Source organism: Maylandia zebra, linkage group LG5, assembly GCF_041146795.1.
Source record: "Maylandia zebra isolate NMK-2024a linkage group LG5, Mzebra_GT3a, whole genome shotgun sequence".
NCBI classification, from domain to species: domain Eukaryota; kingdom Metazoa; phylum Chordata; class Actinopteri; order Cichliformes; family Cichlidae; genus Maylandia; species Maylandia zebra.
Genome location: NC_135171.1, coordinates 27,949,011 through 27,968,593, shown reverse-complemented (window position 1 = coordinate 27,968,593; position 19,583 = coordinate 27,949,011). Strand labels below are relative to the sequence as shown.

At 40.5% G+C, this 19,583-nt stretch overlaps 1 protein-coding gene across 1 annotated transcript in view; it reads left to right on the top strand.

The window, feature by feature from the left end:
• The first annotated feature begins 294 nt into the window (after positions 1-294).
• Positions 295-19,583, top strand: part of il17rd (interleukin 17 receptor D) — a 33,870-nt gene continuing 14,581 nt past the window's right edge. Inside the window, exons 1-3 of the mRNA XM_004548796.3 lie at positions 295-491; positions 13,350-13,404; positions 18,233-18,355. Of these exons, the coding sequence (XP_004548853.2) occupies positions 372-491; positions 13,350-13,404; positions 18,233-18,355 (298 nt within the window). The 5' untranslated portion in view covers positions 295-371. The remainder of the gene's footprint in view (positions 492-13,349; positions 13,405-18,232; positions 18,356-19,583) is intronic.

Genomic DNA, 19,583 nt, shown 5'->3' with positions numbered 1-19,583 from the left:
ACCTGTTTATTTTCCAGTCTTTTACTTAAATCTGAATCCTAAAACCAAGTTTGCAGTCTTGCCAGCCTGTGAATGTATGTCTCAAAATGAGCACTGGCTAAGATGTCCTCAATCCCCAAAGTACTAATCACACAAACACAGATCAGTACTGCAACAACATTTCCCAGCCTTTTCTTCCTAATCCAAGGGTGGAACCTAAAAACACAGGGGGGGAATCCCTTTGAATATCACTTCAAGAAGGTGAGTACTGGCCAAACTGTCCCTGTAGGTCCCCCCACAAAGATATGCGTGCGCAGTACACGCATGCACGCGCGCTCACCTCCTCCGTCCTCTCCTCCTCGCTCTCAGAGTTGTTCAGACTTGAGGGAGGAATGGCGGCCCCTCGGAGTTTCTTCATCTCTCTCTGCGGTTTATACCTGCTTTTATATTTCCCATGTGGATCTACGACATCGGGCACCAGAAGAGCGAATCAGGATCGATGCGGGTTTAAGGTAAAGCACAGAATTAAACATTATCCCTGGTGTTCAGCGACTTTTCGTTAAAGCTGTCGCTGCGACGTCTCAAGTGTCCAAAAAGTTCCGTTTTCGGAGACGGTCGTGTTTTTATGTCACTTCTGTAGTATATGCAGTCAGGTTCTTGATGAATAAGCCGCCAGTTTAACACATTCACGTGTGAAGTTAGAGTTATGCTCGCTTTTTATTTAATTTGCTGTGTTTTTAATCTCAGGGTGCGTTACCTTTACCTGTCTGTCTGCGGGGTTCTAGCTGCAGGTCTTTTGCGTAAGGCTGCGAGCCAAACTCCGTTGGAACAAGAATTAATTTATCTTTTTCTCCTTTTATTGGAAATTTGCAGCCCCTCATAAGCAACTTCAGACAAATGTCTGAATGAGTCTGATATCATGTTTAATTCGGCATATACCGGTAATAAAATAAAAATGATTTTAGTTGCTTGACACTATTATCCTTTACCTAATCTCCAGTCTGGTTGGAAGCGTAATTCAAAGAGATAGCAAGGGGGGTGTTTAAAAGTTTATAAACAAAAAAAACTTATTGATGATATTTATGTGTTGTGTTTGCCGAGTTGAACGCATATTTTTCTGCTTTTAACCAAAACGCTTTAAACATATTGTCGATATAAGTTTTGTCGCTTTGTGGCAAGTCTTAATATCCTTAATTATTAGTCATCAGTGTTTGGTGTTCCCTTGTCCTGTTCGGCATTTATGTAATGCTACAAAGTGCACATCACTTGGTTAAAACTCTAACCCTAACAGCCAAAGTCGAGGCGATATTTGCAGGCCCTGTAAATTATCGTAGGTCGTAAAGCTGATTTCCTGCCTTTTGTGTAATCTTTTAAAAGCAATTGATGTGGAAAACAGGAATATGTGAGCTGACCCACCGCCTCCAAACGCCTGTCCTGCTTTTGTACTTCACGGCAGCCTTGCTTTTGGCCATGAATGAACCAGTGTTTGGTCTGTGCCAGTTCAGAATAAGTCTCTAGATTCCGTAAAGGCCAGTGTGCATGAATTTCACTGCAATGTGAAAAGAACAAGTCTCAGAGATTTTTCATTTGTGGGAATTTCTATAGTTTCTATCCTCAGCCTTGTTTTCTCCTCCTCTCTGTAATGAATTTAAACATCATAAATGTTAGTTTATTTCAAAGGTCCCAAGGACCTCATGTTTGTGTTGGGTTTTCTTTATTACTGAAAAAGGTAGATTTTTTTTGGCCATTAGACTTAAGCTCCTGCAGTTGATAATTCAACATTGAACGTTTGTTGTTTTTGGCCAAGTAAAATTGTATCATGTGCTTAGGCTGCACAATTAAATAATTAAACAACTAAATATAGAAAAATTGATAAAGGCAGGGGAGAGTTGTCAATAGTTATTTCTTTCAAATATAGATTTTTATTTTCTTTCTCTGAATCACACCAACAGGTCAGGGAGCACAGACTAAGCTAAGATTAACTGATGAGTTTCAATCATTGCCAGTTAATCTGTAAACCCATCTCAATTATTCAGTCATTTATTTTAAATTTGGCTCATTAAAGTTGCCAAGAGTGCCAAATGTGACGTCTTCAGGTTTTTTAGTGTTGACTATTATTTACACTGATCATATACTCTGGTTACTGTCATATATGACAAAAAAGATAAGCAACCTCTCACAATGGAGAAATTGAAGTTAGAATATACTTGTCAGTTTATCTTCCATAAAATAATAACTCTATTATGAAGTGTTAAGAAACTGTTTTTTGTTTCCATGTTTTTTTTTTAAGTGAAATAAAAGTTTCTCTGGTTGCATGTGTGTCCACTCTGCAGGTTTTAATTTTCCTATGTTGATAGATGAGTCCTACATGCCTTTGATATGCTCACTCTCCTTGTGTGTGTGTGTGTGTTATCCTGGTTTCCTCTTTGGCTTTGAAGTGTTTTCTACAGGAAGCTTCACACTGTTTACTCTGCTGAAACATTCCTTCCTGCAATATACCCCCCCCCCCCACTCACCCCCCCTCCCCAGACACACAGACACACACACACACAGTCTGCCACCTCCCCCTCTCTTCTTCTGCTTCCTCTCCTTTCACACACACTTCAAAGGCTGCTGGATGGGGGTGTGAGGGCCTGCTATTCTACAGGTGTGAGGTTATTAGAGCTGTGTGTGTGTGTGTGTGTGTGTGTGTGTGTGTGTGTGTGTGTGTGTGTGTGTGTGCTAGTTTTACGTGTCAGCATCATGCAGGAAAAGGCTCCTGATTCAGGATAGATATTAAGTGTCATTTTAATAACCTCTTGGTTTCAAACACTCCATCTTCTTCCCACAGTCCAGTGACATGGATGATGTAAGGATGCGCTTGTCCAACATTTTCCACTTCCAGTAGAATATTGATACCTTTGTGTTGTGCTAAGTTATTAAGCTATATGAAGAAGAGACTGGGAATCATTCCTTTGTTAGGGACGTGGCTGCTTTGACTGTCGTGTGTCCAGGTACAGGCTGTGAATGCCAGACCTCACCTAGTGTCACTGAGCTGTATATCTACTCTGTGTTCAAGCTGTTGGTGCCTTGTAGAGTATTTTCATCAGACTAATATTCTGGCTTACTTAATGGTACAGAGCATGCAATAAGTCTGAGATTCAGTTTTTGTGAGTAAAATCTTAGTATTTCAGCTAGCTAACCCAATTTGCTAGTGCTAGCTGATGCATTAGGACTGAAGCTTTTTGATCAAATCTGGTAACTTCTGAAAGCAGAAAAGCACCAGAAAAACCCAAACTTTGAGGCGTCAAAACACAGTCTTAAGCCAATGGGTGATGTCACTATAGCTACCTAAATCTTTTATACCCAGTCTCTGGTCCTGAAACATTTGCAGATGGTACTCGTTCTTTTTTTTTTGTTTTTTTTTTTGTTAGGATTATCAGACTCAGAATAAGAGTCAGCATACTTTATTAATCCCTAAGGAAATTATGTGGGTTACAGTTGCACCATTATAAATACCAGTAACAGAAACAGACTATTTAACAATACAATATGTTAGAGATTTAAGAAATTTAGGAAATATGAACAATATATATAAAAATCGCTCAATAATAAATATCACGGATTGACAGAGGTGATTATTAATCACTCGGTACAGATATCCCGGAAAATACTCAATACCATTTTCAGTGGTATCAGTTGCTGCTTAAATAGTTGGGGGGTTTTTTGTTTTGTTTTTTTTAAGCAGGATGCTGCTGTCCTTTTTTGCTGGTAGACTTTACAGACATTAAACATTACAGATGGGCACGACTTTAAGGCTCCTTATCATTTTATTATTAGCTGCTAGCTGCTAACTTAACAGATGGCTAATGTGGCTGTCAGACTAACGGTTGCATTTACGATGTGTCTTTAATACTTTACGGACCTCCCGAAATTGCTCATGACATTTGTTCTGTGGCGTCAAGATCAACTGCTTCAGCTGCTAGTGAGGGGAGGGGCTGTGTGCCTGCCTATCTGTAGCAATTGTGTGTGATGTTGTGCATTAATACTCCTGCAAATAAGTATCTCATCTGTTTATTAGTATCGATTAATATCAGATTTTTTTGATAAACCTACTCAACATTCCTGCTTTGAAGAGCTACATGTTGGTCAAACTCAGTGAAACCTTTGTAATCCAGATGTTGGCTGCAGTGCCTCTAATGATGCTATGAAGTTTATTTAATTTAATTAGCTAATGTAGCCTGTAAGCTCCAAGCCTCTACATTTATTTTAACGGTCTTTAAATTGCTTGCTCAGATTTCTTCAGCTCCCTCTGGAGCCTTGCAAGACTATTGCAGTTTTTACAAAGATGGTGTAGTATTCATCAAAACAATTAAACAAGCTTTTATGTGTGAAAACAATTGTGTTTGTCTACATGGATAAATAGTAGGGTTTGTTTTTTTAAATTGCAAATGTGTTAAAAGGAGGTTTGATATTAATCCTGAAACTCATGGAGGAAACCTCCTTTTTTCCCTACATCATCCAGAAACCCGGTTACTGCAGAGAAAGCTAGAATGATAGATGATTTAAGTCAACGTAAAATCTCTTTTTGTAGTGAAACACATCTGCTGAAGCCATCACATCTGTCTCAGCGGAGGAAGTAACTCATTCGGCTTCCTCCTCTCTGTATCCCTCTCTGGATTCTTCATCCTCCCGTCTCTCTACCCTGCCATCATTTTTCAAATAAGGTTTCCCCTGTGAAACCATGTCACATATCTAGGGCGTCGGTGTGGTTTTGGCATCAGGGAGCCTCAGAGGACATCATGGCTGGGTAGGCGTCGGATGGGAAACGTGTGTTTTCTGATTTCTGGCGGCTGAAACAGGCAGAAGGTGAAGCGTGAGTGCTGGAGCTCCACCTCTATCATAAAACAGCTCAGGGAAATATTTTTCATCGCTGTCCTCTGAGGCTTTCTGAGGAAAAACTGAGTTTTACAACTTGAACTTTACTTACGTATGCGCTGGAAATGTCCTAAACAGCCCTGAGCAGAAGTACGAGGTAATAAAAGGAAAGCGAGGATGCTTTAAAAACTTATGCAACGAACAGTTTTGATTTATTGAGTTAATATTTTGTTCTTAAACCTTTGGAAAACTTGCCACAGTTCTTCTGTGGATTCACGCTGCCTCAGTGTGATTCCATCTCTTCATGTCTTCATGAGTGAATGATGTTAAGCTCCGGTCTGCATGCCAAAGTCTCCCTGGTACCTCCAGTTGATCTATGTTGCGTTTTTCAGAATGTGAAAGCACTTAGGTAAAGAAAAAAGTGCATGTGTGGATGGTGAGTGCTCCAGTACAGAAGAAAAGTGCTATATAACAACTAGTCCATTTAGGATTCTAAGTATCTGCTATTCTTCTGGGTGAAGATGTTTTTTTTAAAATAACCATTTCAACACATGTACTGCAAATCTTAATTTTTTTAGACACCTTAACAGAAATATAAATGATCTTCGGTGGATCTTCCGACTTCCATCGTCTAAAGTCTGTCGTGGTTTGACTAATCCTGTGAGAATGGAGCAGGTAATTGGTCAAATCACTGCAAGCTAATGGAGTCTCTACTTGGGAAGTAGTGTACTTTGAGAAGTGAGAACGTGTTGGGCGTGCACTTTCTCCTGCTGTGTGGCTACACGTGTGAAAGGGAAACATCAGACAATGTCCCGACCTGATTCCTGTGACATTGTCAGGAGCTCATGTGTAAAAGTGGGCCACAGCTCTTCCTTCAGAGTCAGTTTTGTTGCAAAGAGATGGCCCCCTGACGGTGGTGGAGAATTTGTGTATTTTTATGTCCTTCAAACAAAGAAGAACTTTGTAGTGAAAGGAAGATGTTGGATGTTAAAATCCTAAATGAAATTAAAATGGAGTTTTCTCAGGTAACAAATGAGCGTCACATGACCTCGTTCTATAGATTTGGACCGTCACTCACTACACATGTATAGTGTTGTCTAGGTCGTGTATTTTCAAAGGAAGTCAGGATTTGGCCTGCTCAGAGTCTCTTAAAGGACAAACCATCACAGCGGGAGTGAAGCAGCTCCTCCTGGGTTAGGAGGAGGAGTCCTGATGAAGAGGGGTGGGAGGGGTTGGGGGACATTGAGGAGCAGTCATGCAGGAGGAGGAAGCCGCAGGTTTTGTTCTTGCGGTGGGAAATCTCTGGTTGGCTGCTCCCGAGCTCACACTCACACAGAGTTTGTATTGTTGGACCTCACTTTTGTTTCCAGCTTTTTCTTTCTGGATTTGGTGCTGAACCGAGATCATACATGATTTCATGTTCCTGTTCAGCAGTTTGTCATGTGACAACAGATGCGTGCGTTCCTGCTCTCCATGTTTAGCCATTAATAAAACATTTTGACTGGACTGCACTCACTGATTGGCAGTTCCAGAGTCGTTGATGATGCACGGTTTAGGTCATTTCTAGTTACATTGTACAGTTATTTCATTTTTAACCTTAATTTATATTTTATTCCTTCCTAGTTAAATTTACCCTTTTAAATTTTTCATATTTATTTCCTATCTTATTCATAGCCTTTTCCTTTTTTGTTTTCTTTAGGTCACGAGCAGTTGTCCAAGCATTTCACTACATATCGTACTGTGTATGACTGTGTACGTGACAAATAAAATTTGAATTTGAATTTGAATTCTAAAGATGATTCACCAAAGTCAGCCTGTTTGCGAAATACTTTGTGTCTCCAATTTTCATCTAGCATGTCTGACCATCTTTATCAACAAGTACATGCTCCTCACTTTCGATGCACCCTCTCCTCTATGTTCTTTCTCCGGATGGATGCACACTTCCTCACTTAATCTATGATCCCACAGGGTTTCCTATCAAACTGCGAGCCTGTTAACTTGAAAAAGGAGCAGGTCTGCTGTTAGTAAATTTTACTAAAAGAAAAACTATAATAGAATGAGAAAATCAGCTAAAAGGTGTAAATTAATGTGGCAACAACCCCATCTTTAGGACACGGGAACGACTGACTGCATTTGTAATTAAGTGCTCTATTGGGTAAGCATTGGGGAGCAACTTGGGTTAACTGTCTTGTCCAAAGATAGTTTGACATACAGACAAGAGAAGTTGGGGATCAAACCACCAACCTTCTGATTAGTAGATGAGCAACTCTACCCCTGAGCTATAGCCATCTTTCCTCAGTCTTAGGCTTTTACTATCTTGTATATTTAATAAGTAGCAGAATATTTTGCTGCCTTTTCATCTTTACTGGTTAACTTATACACTAAATGCGTGAAATGATTCAATTCAGTGCCATGTGGAGGCAACAATCTAGCTGCACTTTTAAGGTGGAACACTTTCATCCATCCTACTCACACTGACTGAACAGAATCTATGAACAGATCTCAACATAACAGTTTTAACCGTGTTTTTACTGGCTGCCTTGTATTAAATATGCTTTAGTGGGGATTGAAATGTAACTGTACTATGCAAGAATCAGTTTGAGTTATTAAAAAACACTCATAGTGTGTTGGATTGGTGTGTTTTATGCATTGCATGTTGAATATCTGTTCCGTGTCTCAACAGTATCTGGTTCTTTCATCAGTATCACTCTCCCGTGATTTATGAGGATGAAGTTAAACTATTTCTCAGTCCATGCTGAAACTCCCAAAGCCCTAAAAATAAATCCTTTAACTTTTCTTCTGATAGAAGAATAAAATAAAACATGACTCCATTACATCAGAAAGATTTAATCTTTTGCCACACAGTTCATGTGTCCTGACATGATTTTAAAAAACAAAGTTCACCAGGTGATCATAATAATTATAAAGTGCATAATTTTCTCTTGTGTAAAATACCAGTTTACAGGGAAGGATAGAAGGAAAGTACATTATCAGTGTTGATTAAAGGTCTCCGTCCGCCTCAAAAACAGCCTTTTTCCCCTGTGATGATGATCACGATGATGATGCAGCGATTCGTCAGAACTGACAGTCTGCATCTGCTCCAAAACGGTATTTGACACACAGTGAACAAGATCCTACAAGACCAGCACAGACTGAATCCAACTCCGACTCAGGCGCTTTGTTATCAGCGGCCTTGTTGTGCCATATGGAAGTGTTTGGAGGTGTGTGTTTGTCTGTAAAAGGCAGGAAGACATTAAGAGGGCTGAGTTTTTAGCCTCGAGGCTTTTGCATGAACAAGGACCTCATCAGCTTCACACGGTCTCGCTGTTCTTTGTGTGCAATGAAATCCTCAGTGAAGTTTCAATGAAGATAAAAAGGTTCAGGTGGCTTTTTTGAAGTAGTTGCCATAAAGGAGCATTTTCTTTGGTGGGGTAGTCTCTGGAAGTTCGCAGAATTGCTAAAAAGTGGTCGTATTGTGTCTTATCTCATCTGCGTGCAGAAAACAAGTTCTCTAGAAGCAAATACTCAGAGACGGACTCAGGAGGGGAGATGAGTAAAAATATATCAATTATAGCTTAATAATATTGACATGATTAACATGATAGGAGTAATCGAACTCAACTTTTCACTTAAAGAAAAGCAATCAGATGTCCCCGACCACATGTAAGCACACTTCATTTTTATCATAGCAGTCCCAATCATTCCTTGGGATCAATCTAAACAAATATTTATTGATTAGACTGAATGAACTGAAATAACAGCTGGAGCTCTCTGAATGTTGATTGATTGTGCCTAGCAGTTTTGAAAGAAATAAAACAGGGGAACCAGCTCCATCTTCATCCCTCAGGTTCTTTCAGTTGGGCATGAATGTAGGATGGCTGGTTTAAGGTACAGCCTACTGGACCATCACACAAGCAGCTGTGATTACTGTGGCATATTAACATCCAGGCCTGGCAGTGGGCTGGTAGCCTCCGGGTGCTGCTCAGAGCTTTGGAGATCCACATCTGCATGTTGTAGTTACCTGAGGGCAGTGTCAAAGACATGTAGAGGCTTTTCACATTTCCTGTAAGCTACTGCTGTTTATGTTTGTGGTTTTGCTGCTCCCTTAGCATTGACTTAGAAGTTATAATAGACAAAGAACTTTATTTTATTTTATTTTCAGTGAAGTGAAACCAAGTGTTGAAGATAAATACAGCTTTAACAATGTGCTGAAGAGCTTAGTCTCATGTTTTATTTGTATTTATTTATTTTTAATTACCACGAGCCTGGAAAAACTCTCGGCCTCCTCAGCTTTTTATTAGCACTCTCCATGTGTAGCATATCTAATGTGTATATTAGCCTAACCATTAGTTAGCCCATCATTACATGTGAAGTTCAAAGTTACAGTTGTGCTGTATGATTTTTAGAAATACTTCACTTAGTACATGGTAAGTCAGCTTTTTATGGAGACTTCCTGCCTGCAATTCAGCTGAAAGCTTTACGTCTTCTTTTTTCATTGATGGAAGGATGTTAAACTTTATTGTAGCACCTGGAAGAACAGCAACACTGAAAGAGTTTGGACTGTTTTTAACTCTGTGGTGATTGCTTTTGCCCAGTGTTTGTTTGCTTTTGGGAATTCAAGGACCATTTTAATACGGAAATACCCAATGACGGCAGAGTTAGCAAGCAGATAAAGATAAGATAACATAAATGACTCTATGAAGACTGATTGCTAACCAGGTTTTAACCCCCCTTTTGTTGAGCATGTTACACCCTAGTAAAGCATATGGACAAAACTGGAGAGAAGTCTGAACATTAGGACCTGAGCTGCCTGAACTGCAGCTTGATGGACATTTATGAATTCTGGAAGAAGTGGAAAAAATGTTGTCTAAACCCAAGTAGCTGCACATGAGCTTAAATGGAACTGCGTTTTGAAATCTGTGATTTAAATCTGAAAATATCTGAGAAACAAGTGAGCAGCATCATAAGTGATGGTGCCTGACAGACGCTCTGCTCTGCAGGCACTTCAGCTCATCGTGCAGCTCTAATCTTCCTCTAATCTTCCTCCCCTGAACGGAACTTTTGTTTATGCTTCAGCCCAGGAGGAGTATGTTGATTAGAGGTCAGCTGGGAGTTTGTCCCCACATCTGGAACTGGTCTGGCTGGCCCAAACAAAACGAAGCAGAGGAGAAGTCTGCTAAGTGAACCTTAAAAGCTGTAATTGAAGAAGTTCCTGTTTAATCAGATCCCTCCTTCTCTTCTTTCCTCCTTCCTTCCTTCCCTTTTTCCTTCCCTGCAGGCTCGGTCATTACTTCTCCCATCATCCTTTACTCCCCCATTCCTCTCCTGAGTCCTTAGGTCTTTTCCTCCCTTGTGTGCGCTGATTAATTACTGTTTCAACTAACTGAGCCTGCAATTAGCTGTCTGATTACCACAGGAACTGATTTTGTGTGTGTGTGTGTGAGTGATGTTTGGGGATTCCCAAGGGAAATTCAGTGTTTCTTCAAAAGTTTTTATGTTGTTTAAAGAGTTTTGTTCTTCTTGTCTGAAAAAGTGAATTTTTTTTTTTTTTTTTTGGACTGGTTTGTTTATGTGTCTGCGGACAGGATGTCAAACAGCTGCTCATCTGGTCATTTATTGTGAGTGATAATGAACTACTTGTATTTTCAGTTGTTTACTGATGTGGATTCATGTCTGCTCGGGCCTCAGGGGATGTGCGTATTTTTGTGTGTGTGGATATTTGCAGGGGAGAAGCATAATGATTATTACTAGTGAGAAACACCTGGCAACAGGAAAAAAAAGCTTTTTGTGTGTGTGTCTGCTGTAAAGTATTAAAGTTTGACTCACAGCGGTGGGCGGTTTAACTGGTGGTGAAGAGGGGTAGAAATAGTTCGTTAATTCTGAATTATCTAAATATGCAAGTTAGTAAAAACTCCAGGTGTTTTTACACAGCTGGGTAACTTTAGGATAGCTTAGAGTTGCCATTAGTTGGAGTGTGAAATGAACAAGACACCTTTTACTAAACGCTGAGATTTAGCCCCTTAGAATCAGGGCTGGGTGGGTAAAGCACTTAATTAATGTATGGTTAAATCTACCTTGTAGTCTCAAGTAAGTTGAGTCTTCAGTAAGACTAGAAAAGTGCTACACAAATACCAGTGAATTTCCAATTCTTGTTTTATAAATTAGGTGCACCCCTTTCCTTTCCGGTGTGCCTTTGTCTCTTGCTGTTTTGTTCACCTTGACCCAAAAAGACTAAAAAAAAGGAGCCTTTAGTTGACAGGATCTCAGTAAATGTCACAACATTTTTTTTCTGTAGGTGAACCAGTCGATGCTTTTTACCTTCAGATCAACAGAGGTCTGCTAGCTGTTCAGCTTTGAATGGTACGCAGTCGAGGTGTAGGTTGGATGCCTGCTTTGGCCCTTCGTTGCTCTTCCTGTAGCTAAGCTTGTCGCATGGGCCTCACTTTTCTCTTAGTGCCACTGCAGATTTTCTGCCCTTGCACGATGGCCAATATAGTCAGTCTGGGCCTGACCCCCAATTGGATGGCTTTTACTTATTTGTTAATTATTGAAGACACAATGTTTATACCATGTTAAATGATCAACCTTAAATTTGCTTACCAAAATAACATTTGCTTTGGATTGGAAACAAATAAATTCATAATGGACTGTCAGACAGTGAAGATCAGAGCCAAGTCAAGTGTTTCTGTCCTGTAAGATGCTGGAGTGTTTGAAGAGATACAGGAAATGTTGTAATGCAAAACCCATAACAGAGTAGGAGCGGATCAAAAGTACTGTCTTAATTATAATTTATGTATTAAGACATCACTATTAAATAGACTATTACTTAGAAAAAAATATAAAAAAATTAGAATGACTGAAGTCTGATATCTTGAATAGTCAAGTTAAGTAAACATTGGTGACTTTAAGAAGTGCCAGCAGCGGCGTCACGGCACATTTATTTTTTTGCATTTTAGAATATTAAGTTTGTTTATTTGATTAAAAAAACTTTTTTTCCCTTTTCTTAGACAACGTGTGATTCTCATGAGTTATTTTATTTAATCATAATAAAACCACTGATGCTTGTCAGTTTGTCCACTGCAGCACAGCAAAATAATAACTGTTGACAAGTGAATTCAGCAACAAACACCGTGCACCGTGCATTGTAAACAAACACCGTAAACAGTGCTTACTGCTACGGTGTGACACGGAAAACTCAACCTGTCAGTCACAGAGGCTGTGGTGACAGTGCTGTTAAAACTTGACAAACTTGTAACGTCTAACTGATTCATACCAGAGTGAATTTGAGGAATTTAAATGTGTGTTCGCAATGAGTACTTGACCTGTGATGTAAAATTATTTACTTGTTATTATGTTTTATCTCGTAAGTTTTTAGCAAAAATGTAGTTCCATGCAAAACCAGGTTTTTGTGGGTCAGTGCAAGAAACCAGGAAGTCCCTTTTTTTTTTTTTCCTCCCCCTGTGCTGTTGGTGGAAAAAACGTCCCCCTTGATTTTTAATTAGCCTTTTAGTTCATGCTGCCAGCGGGACACGTGCACACACTGCAGCATATAAACTTCTAAAGGTCAAAGTTCATACAGCAGAGGCCAACTTAAAGCACAGCGTATGATTAATGCAAACATGATTAGATGAAACGTTGTGTGTGTCTGTGCGGACTATTTTATTTATTTATTTTTATCATTGTTGTGTTGCCTTTAGGTGTTTTGCGATCTGGACAATGAGGGACTTCACAAGTATGTCATTAAAAGTGTGTGTGTCTTTTTGTATGGATGGGTTGTATTTGTGAGGTACAGTGGCTGCTAATAAACAGCACACCGTCAGTAACACTCGCACACACTCAGCTGGGTGTCTCTTTGATTGGTTTCAGGTGTGTGAGACCAGTCTGACACCTCTGTAATAAACCTGAGGGGGGTGTGTGTGTGTGTGTGTGTGTGTGTGTGTGTGTGTGTGTGTGTGTGTGTGTGTGTGTGAGAACATAAAAAAGGGTCAAAGCCGTAAAACTGCTGAAACAGTCGAGGCTGAAACATGCGTAAAGAAAGTCCTCATCTTTGTGTGGGAACATGGAGAATGGGCTTCTGGGTAATTGTAGCTCACAAGGGAGCTGATGTCTCGTCTTATCTTGCTGCTCATCATGTGTTACTGTATCTGCTGTTCTTTGTATTAAATAGACCTCATGGGTGAGGTTGCAAGGATAGCCCAGTCCCGTCTATTAAATGGAGATTTGGTGACCTTTCTCAGGCGCCAGCTTTTATCTTACAAAAATGTAATTATTGCTAAGATTTCCACTGCTGACACCATCTTAAGACCAAGTCATGGCTTTTACATCTGCATGGCTAGAAAGCAAGTAGACTTAATGTCTGTTCACCGTTATTGTCATTTTGTTAAAAAGAAGTGAAACAGCCATGCTAGGTGACTGGTTTGCATAATCTTCTGCTAAAAGTTTAAGCTTTTTCACGCCTGTCACCAGGAGTGGTTACTTTCATATGTCTCATATATCTCTGTTTTCTCCCTCAGGTACCTTCAGGTGCAGATGGAGGCCGCAGGCTGGCCGTTACCTTCAGAGCCGACAGTGAGTTTCTCTTAAACATCGTAAATCTGCACAAAGTGGCTGACTAAATGTAGCAAAAATTGTAGCACACATGGTACATTTCCTCTGGTTTGCACATTGCATTGTCTGCATCAGGTGTACTCTCTTAAATCTTTACCCATTAAAAGCATACTAGGAGTAAGGAAGCATCGAAGCTCTGCTGGTGTCCGTCATATTTCAGGCCTGCTTACAGAACAAAATAATTGTGTGTTCATCAGAAGTTTGCAAGAAGATGATCTGTAAACTATTCTAATGGTCATGAAACCACTTTTATTGATACATACTTAGGTGTCGAAACTTGTCACTATGGGTACAAGAAAGGTCATCAGATGTTGTCTGAAAGGGGGGGGGGGGGGGTTGAGGTAGACTCCATGTGTTGCTGTTCAATTATAATCCTTGTTTATCTTACATTGGGTCGTAGCAAGTCCATGTATAAAAGAAGCTGCTTCATCTCTTCACCCCTCAAAGTCAGCTTCTTTCTGATTGGCTTCCCCTTGTAAACATGAGCTTTGAACTTAATGAGCTGAGCTGTGTGAGACTGAGATGGCAAAAAACAGTCCAAAGTGTTAAGACCAGTTAAATTTGCAGACCTCATTACTGGACTCTGGCCATGTTTAACATCAGCCTCTAGAATATATAACAAAAAATAATCTAATCTAGTTCTGATTATGTTTGCTCTACCTAACTTGAATTTCAAGGTATTTATTAGTTAATCCAAATAAAATCACATTATAATATCAAATTTGAAGTGTTACAGACTAGAAGAGAGCTTTCATGCAGGCATTTTATGGAGATCGTTTTGTATTTGACACGTAAAATCCTCCACAGGTGTGACTCGTTCCTCTGAGGGTAAACCTAAAATCTTTCACAAAGATCAATTTGATCATAAAATAGTTTATTTTCTGTCATATTTGATATGAAAATCTGCAAGCCCTCCTTACCCTCGCCCACATCATCTCCTCTGTCCTCCTCCTCCACCTTTTCCACCACCACCCTGCGCCTCCTCTTCTTCTTTTGTTCTTTTCTCTGTAAAAGTCAAGTTCCTGAACCGTGGCCGATCCCTCCCTCCCTTCTTTGTCTGTGACCATGAGTGAGGAAACGCTTTCAGATCCCTCAGAAAGTGTGTGTGTGTTGTCTGCAGTGTTATTGCAACCCCTGCAGCTAACAACTACATGCGGTTTAACTATGGAGTTTGCTCGTGTTGATTGAGGAGTTTGAAAAAAAAAATTGTTATATTTGTGCGATAGAGAAAAATATTGTCATAAATACAGATTAAATTTAAATAAGAAAACCTGTATTTGGATCTAGGGACTTGATACATGGATGGAGTGGACAACAACTTCAACCTTGGTGGAGATTATTCCGTGTTTCATCTAATAAATGTAAAAAGTCCTCCTTCCTCCTTCTGTAAGGTCCAAGATGTTAGTTAGTTTAAAATTGTGCATGAGGGAAAAGTGCAGCAGCAGATTTAATTTATTAACTGTTTGTGCCGTAACTGCAGTTCCTGTGTTCAGTGATTCTGAGTTGATTCACAGGTTCAGTTTTTTAAAAATTAGAGTGAGTCTGATTTCTTAAAGATTTCCTCCCCTGTGTTTGGACACAGTCAGGTCAGCTCTTTCCTTGTGTCTCCAGCACTTATGCTACGCTAACATTATGTAGGTTTGTATTTGCTGACATTTATCTGCAGATTAAACCAAATCACCCCGTATTACCCAAAATGTCAAACTGCATTATTAACAGAATGTGATTCTTTTGTCTGAGGGTCGTCTTGTGAGTTTCTTCCATTTCTCTGATTTTCATTTAATCTAGCTTTAACACATATTATGTAAGCAATGACGTGTGGGTCAGAGGTCAGAAGATCATGTGAATTCTGAAGATCAGATGAAATGAAAACACGCTTGGAGCTAAAGTGAAGCGCTCAAGTGTTTTAGCATGACAATCAGAGTGTGTGTGTGTGTGTGTGTGTGTGTGTGTCACACCTCAGTAGTTTGAGGATCAAGGAGAGCCAGAGGCTTCCTCTTTCACACCCTCTCTTTGCTGGAAGTGATGTCATGGGAATTATAAAGCAGGGTGACCTTTGACCTCCAGTAGGTTCCCTAGAAAGGATTGTAGGATCAGCAGTACGTTGAGGATAGTTTATTTATTTATTTATTTATTTATGTATTTGGTGATGGGTTTATCATCTTTGCTGCAAACACACCATCCTGCTGTGGGAAATTCTCACCAGTGATCAAAATGTTTTTTTTAATCCACACATTCAAACAAATGCACATTTAAAAACTGTGATGTCCGGGATTTTTAAAAACTCCTGGATATTTTGTCAAATTAAAACCGTACATTTGTAAGCTCTGTCAGATACCTGTCCAGTGTCGTGTTTGGGATATTTTCTGTAGCTCTAACTTACAGACGCACCCATAAACTGCTCACGTCCCAGCCGTCATTAATCGTGAAAACATTTTTGCCACAATATTAGACCTCCTCTTTCAGATGATTTCAAACCTGACATCACACTTCCTTGTGTAACCGAGGCTGACATATGAAGATAGCGAGCTTCATATAGAAGTGAACAGGTGCCTTATACCTGTACAAATCCATGTCTCCTCTGGTCATGATAAGAAAGAAGTGTGACTGCATCGAAGTCCATCCTTCAGCTCCTTCGATAACCTTAGGAAACACTTTCCTGATGAGAGGAAAGATTTAAGGTCTTTGTTGCTGGTTTCAGCACTTACTTAATACACCAGTTTCAGGGGGCCGAAACTGGAGCCTAGTTTTAAAAAGCAAAGCTAGTCAAAACATTTATTTGAGTTTTATTCTCCATGGATGATCTCAACATAGCTATGTCCACGGATTGTGCTCCAGCTGGGATAGATTCCAGCCCTCCCTAGCTGACAAAAGTGTTCAGAAAATTAACTGAATGGTAACTAATTGTTGGCTTTGGTCTTCGTTTGCTGACAGTATGTCCAGGATTTGAGCATCCAGTCGGAGTGCCTCAAACCGCGTGACATGCTCCAGAGGATTTAACCAAAACTAAAGATTATGCATTTTAGAAATCTGACAGTGCCTCACTGTCATTGAATAATTCTAATTTTTTTACTCAGACTGAAATCTGCTTCAGAAGAACGTCAGCTGAAGCTGATACTTTAAAAACAGTAGGTTCAAGTTGTCATAATTCTACTTTGAAGGATGAAGCATTGAAAGAAGATGAGGATGCACAAATAAATGGAGCAACTGTGATGGTCTCCTTCAGCCTCCTCTTCTTTCTGTGCTTTGTGTGAGCGCCTCCTCCTATGCTTCTTAAATTGGAAAGCGAACAGGAAGAAAAAAGGGGACAGCTAAAGAAAACGTTTGCAGTGAACTTTAGCCCTCTTTTCGTTCTTCTGTCTTTACACTGCTTTGTTTTATAAATGCTGAAACCAAAGATTAGGGAAGGAGGAAGAAGAGTAAAAAGAACTGCAGCCTTCCTCTCCTCCATACATCCTACGGAAGATGGAGGAAGAGGAGCAACCAGCTGTGACCTTCTCCTTTAGCCCTGAACATGACCCTGCTTTGAGGAGGATGAAGAGGCGAGAGCAAGAGGAGCAGTGACTCGTGTCTAACGTTCTCTCATCCGTCTCCATCTTTTATAAGCTCTTCTCTCCCAGCTTCTTCCTCCTCTTCCTCACTTCTGTCAATCGATGGTTAGCAGGAGGAAAGGGGAGCAGTCAGTCGTGTCTGAGTTCACGCCTCTTTTCTTTCTACATCCTAAGTCCATCTTTTTTCCTCCGATCCCTCTCGGTTCATGGCTGGCTGCTCCTCCTCCTCCGCCCCTCCAACTTCGTGTCTCTCAAGATAAAACAAGAGAAATGTTGGAGACGAGAGGAGGTGAATGACAAACAACCCAGAGCGACTGAATTAATGAAGGTGCGGTTAATAAAATATGGATGACAGATCGGACAGCTGTGGAATCTGCTAATAATGCATTTCTTAATTTAACTCAAAGTATCTCCTTAGAGGGTTATCTAAAGATAATGACACACACACACACACACAAAAGATGTCAATCGTATGACTTTTAAAAAAGTAGAGCTGTTATGTTCAGTCATTCTGGACTCTCATTAAAGTAGCTTTAAACAACTCACAGTTCAAATTAAGCCTTCTTTAACTTAGTTCAAACAAGCTGTTTTAGCTCCGCCCTTTAAGTCTAACTTTCTCCTGATTGGCTGCAGAAACTTTAACCAGGAGGTTTATGGAGCTGTTGAAATGAAAAGACGACATATGGACCTAAGAATAGAAATAAATGTCTGAGTTTAAGCCTGACCATTAAGGAAAGGTCAGTAGCGCAGAGCATCTCCCACCAGAGCTCTGGACCATAAACTTTCTTATATTTTAAATTCAGAATTACATATCCTTCATTTTAGCATGATCTTGGTCTATTGTACCTATAGTTTGTATAGTTTTATGGTTTTATTTGTTTATTTTCCCATTTTTTCAAGTTATTCTCTCAATTTTGTGTTGTTTTCTCAGATGTTTTAGCTGCTAAGTAGAAATTTCAAGATACTTAATTTTAGATTTTAACTTATGGATGGTAACAAGCTGGAAACTATAATAAAAGAATCGGCAGAGTTGACAAAAGTCCATAACCTTCCTGCAAGAATCTGGAATTGAGCCTGAATGGTCCTTAAATGGCTGTGAAGATGTTAACTGCAGTCTTTAATCTTTACTCTGTCCATCAGGCTCAGATTTCTGTTTCAAGAACCATTAAATCTTTTGTTAAAGTGCGGCTCTCTGTGCTGTTGTTAATCTCTTCATATCTCTCTGTTTCTCTCTGCAGACTGCTCATTAAACTACCCACTGGGGAAGCACATGATCCGTGAGGTCACCAACGTCTCCTTCAGTCATCTAGCCTGCGACGATCAGGCCGCCGTGGTTGTCCACTGGTCTGCGAGCCCACTAGGTCTGTTTACCTGTCGGCCTGCCTGTTTGCACGATCATCCGGAGAGACAGTTTTAGAGAGAGAACAGGGAAAGTTGAGGGAAGAGCAAGAAAGTTCAAAGTGCTCAAATCGTAAGATTACCCAGCTCTGTGCGTGTGTGTCCCTTTGATCGGGGCCGGAAAGAGAGGGAAAGAGGATCGCATCTCACACAACAATGCCGCGATTTGACCGTGAAGGAATGTGTGTGCGCACAGTGTAAGGTGAACCTCTGCTGCCTCTCCCTCTCTGTGACAAAACGGCCCGTTGTTTTCTCACACAGAGAGGGAGAGGCAGAAATCTCCCTGAAATTCTCCATGTCATACTCACATGTTGCCAGATTTCCTCTTTGAGATCTGCACAGCTTAAGGTTACTGCTGTAAGACAGCCAAGACTTTACCGACAAACCCAGAATTTATCTGAAACAAGGCTGAAGGCTGTGGCGCACCAGATGAGTAAAATTAGGGAGTTGGGCAGGAAGACTTTTTTCTTTTTTTGGTCACCCGAATTAAGGTCTGTGACTAATTGTTGTTAACTGCAGTGAGAGCTTGTTTTGCATTGCCAGCATTAAGTTGGACTCATTCTAGGTTGAAGTTGGTTCACGGATCTCATTCAGAACTTTCATGGACAGAATTCTTAAAGGGGTGGAGGTTGTCGGATTCGGAGGTCTCAGGATCTTGTGTGAGTCTGTCAGCTTCCTTGAGCCATGACCTCCACCGTGTGCTGAGTCACAAGTCTGAGGCCATGGTTCCTAGCCAGCAAAGAGTGGATTGCCCACTCTGGTTTGGGAACAAGCTGCTTCCCCCGGGTAGGAGTAGTAGGAGTCTTGCGGTCTTGGTCACAAGTGATTGGTGTGGTGTCTGCAGTGATGCTGTACAGGTTTGTTGTGGTGAAGAGAGAACTAAGCATGAAAGCAAAGCTGTCAACTGGTTGATCTACATTCCCACCCCCAGCTGTGGTCACGAGCTGTAGGAAGGGTGGCTGGACTCAGCCTTAGAGACCCTTGGGGTGAGCAGCTCTGTCACTGGGGGCAGGCCATGGACAATCTGGAGAGATTATCGCTCTCTGGCTTGGGGACATCCAGAAGAGCTGGAGGAGGGTCTGGGTATCTCTGCTTAAGCTGCTGCCCAAACGACACAGGATAAGTGGCAAATAACAGATGAATGGATAGCTGGTTAGATATTTCCACTGTGTTTTTCCCAGAGAAGGCAAA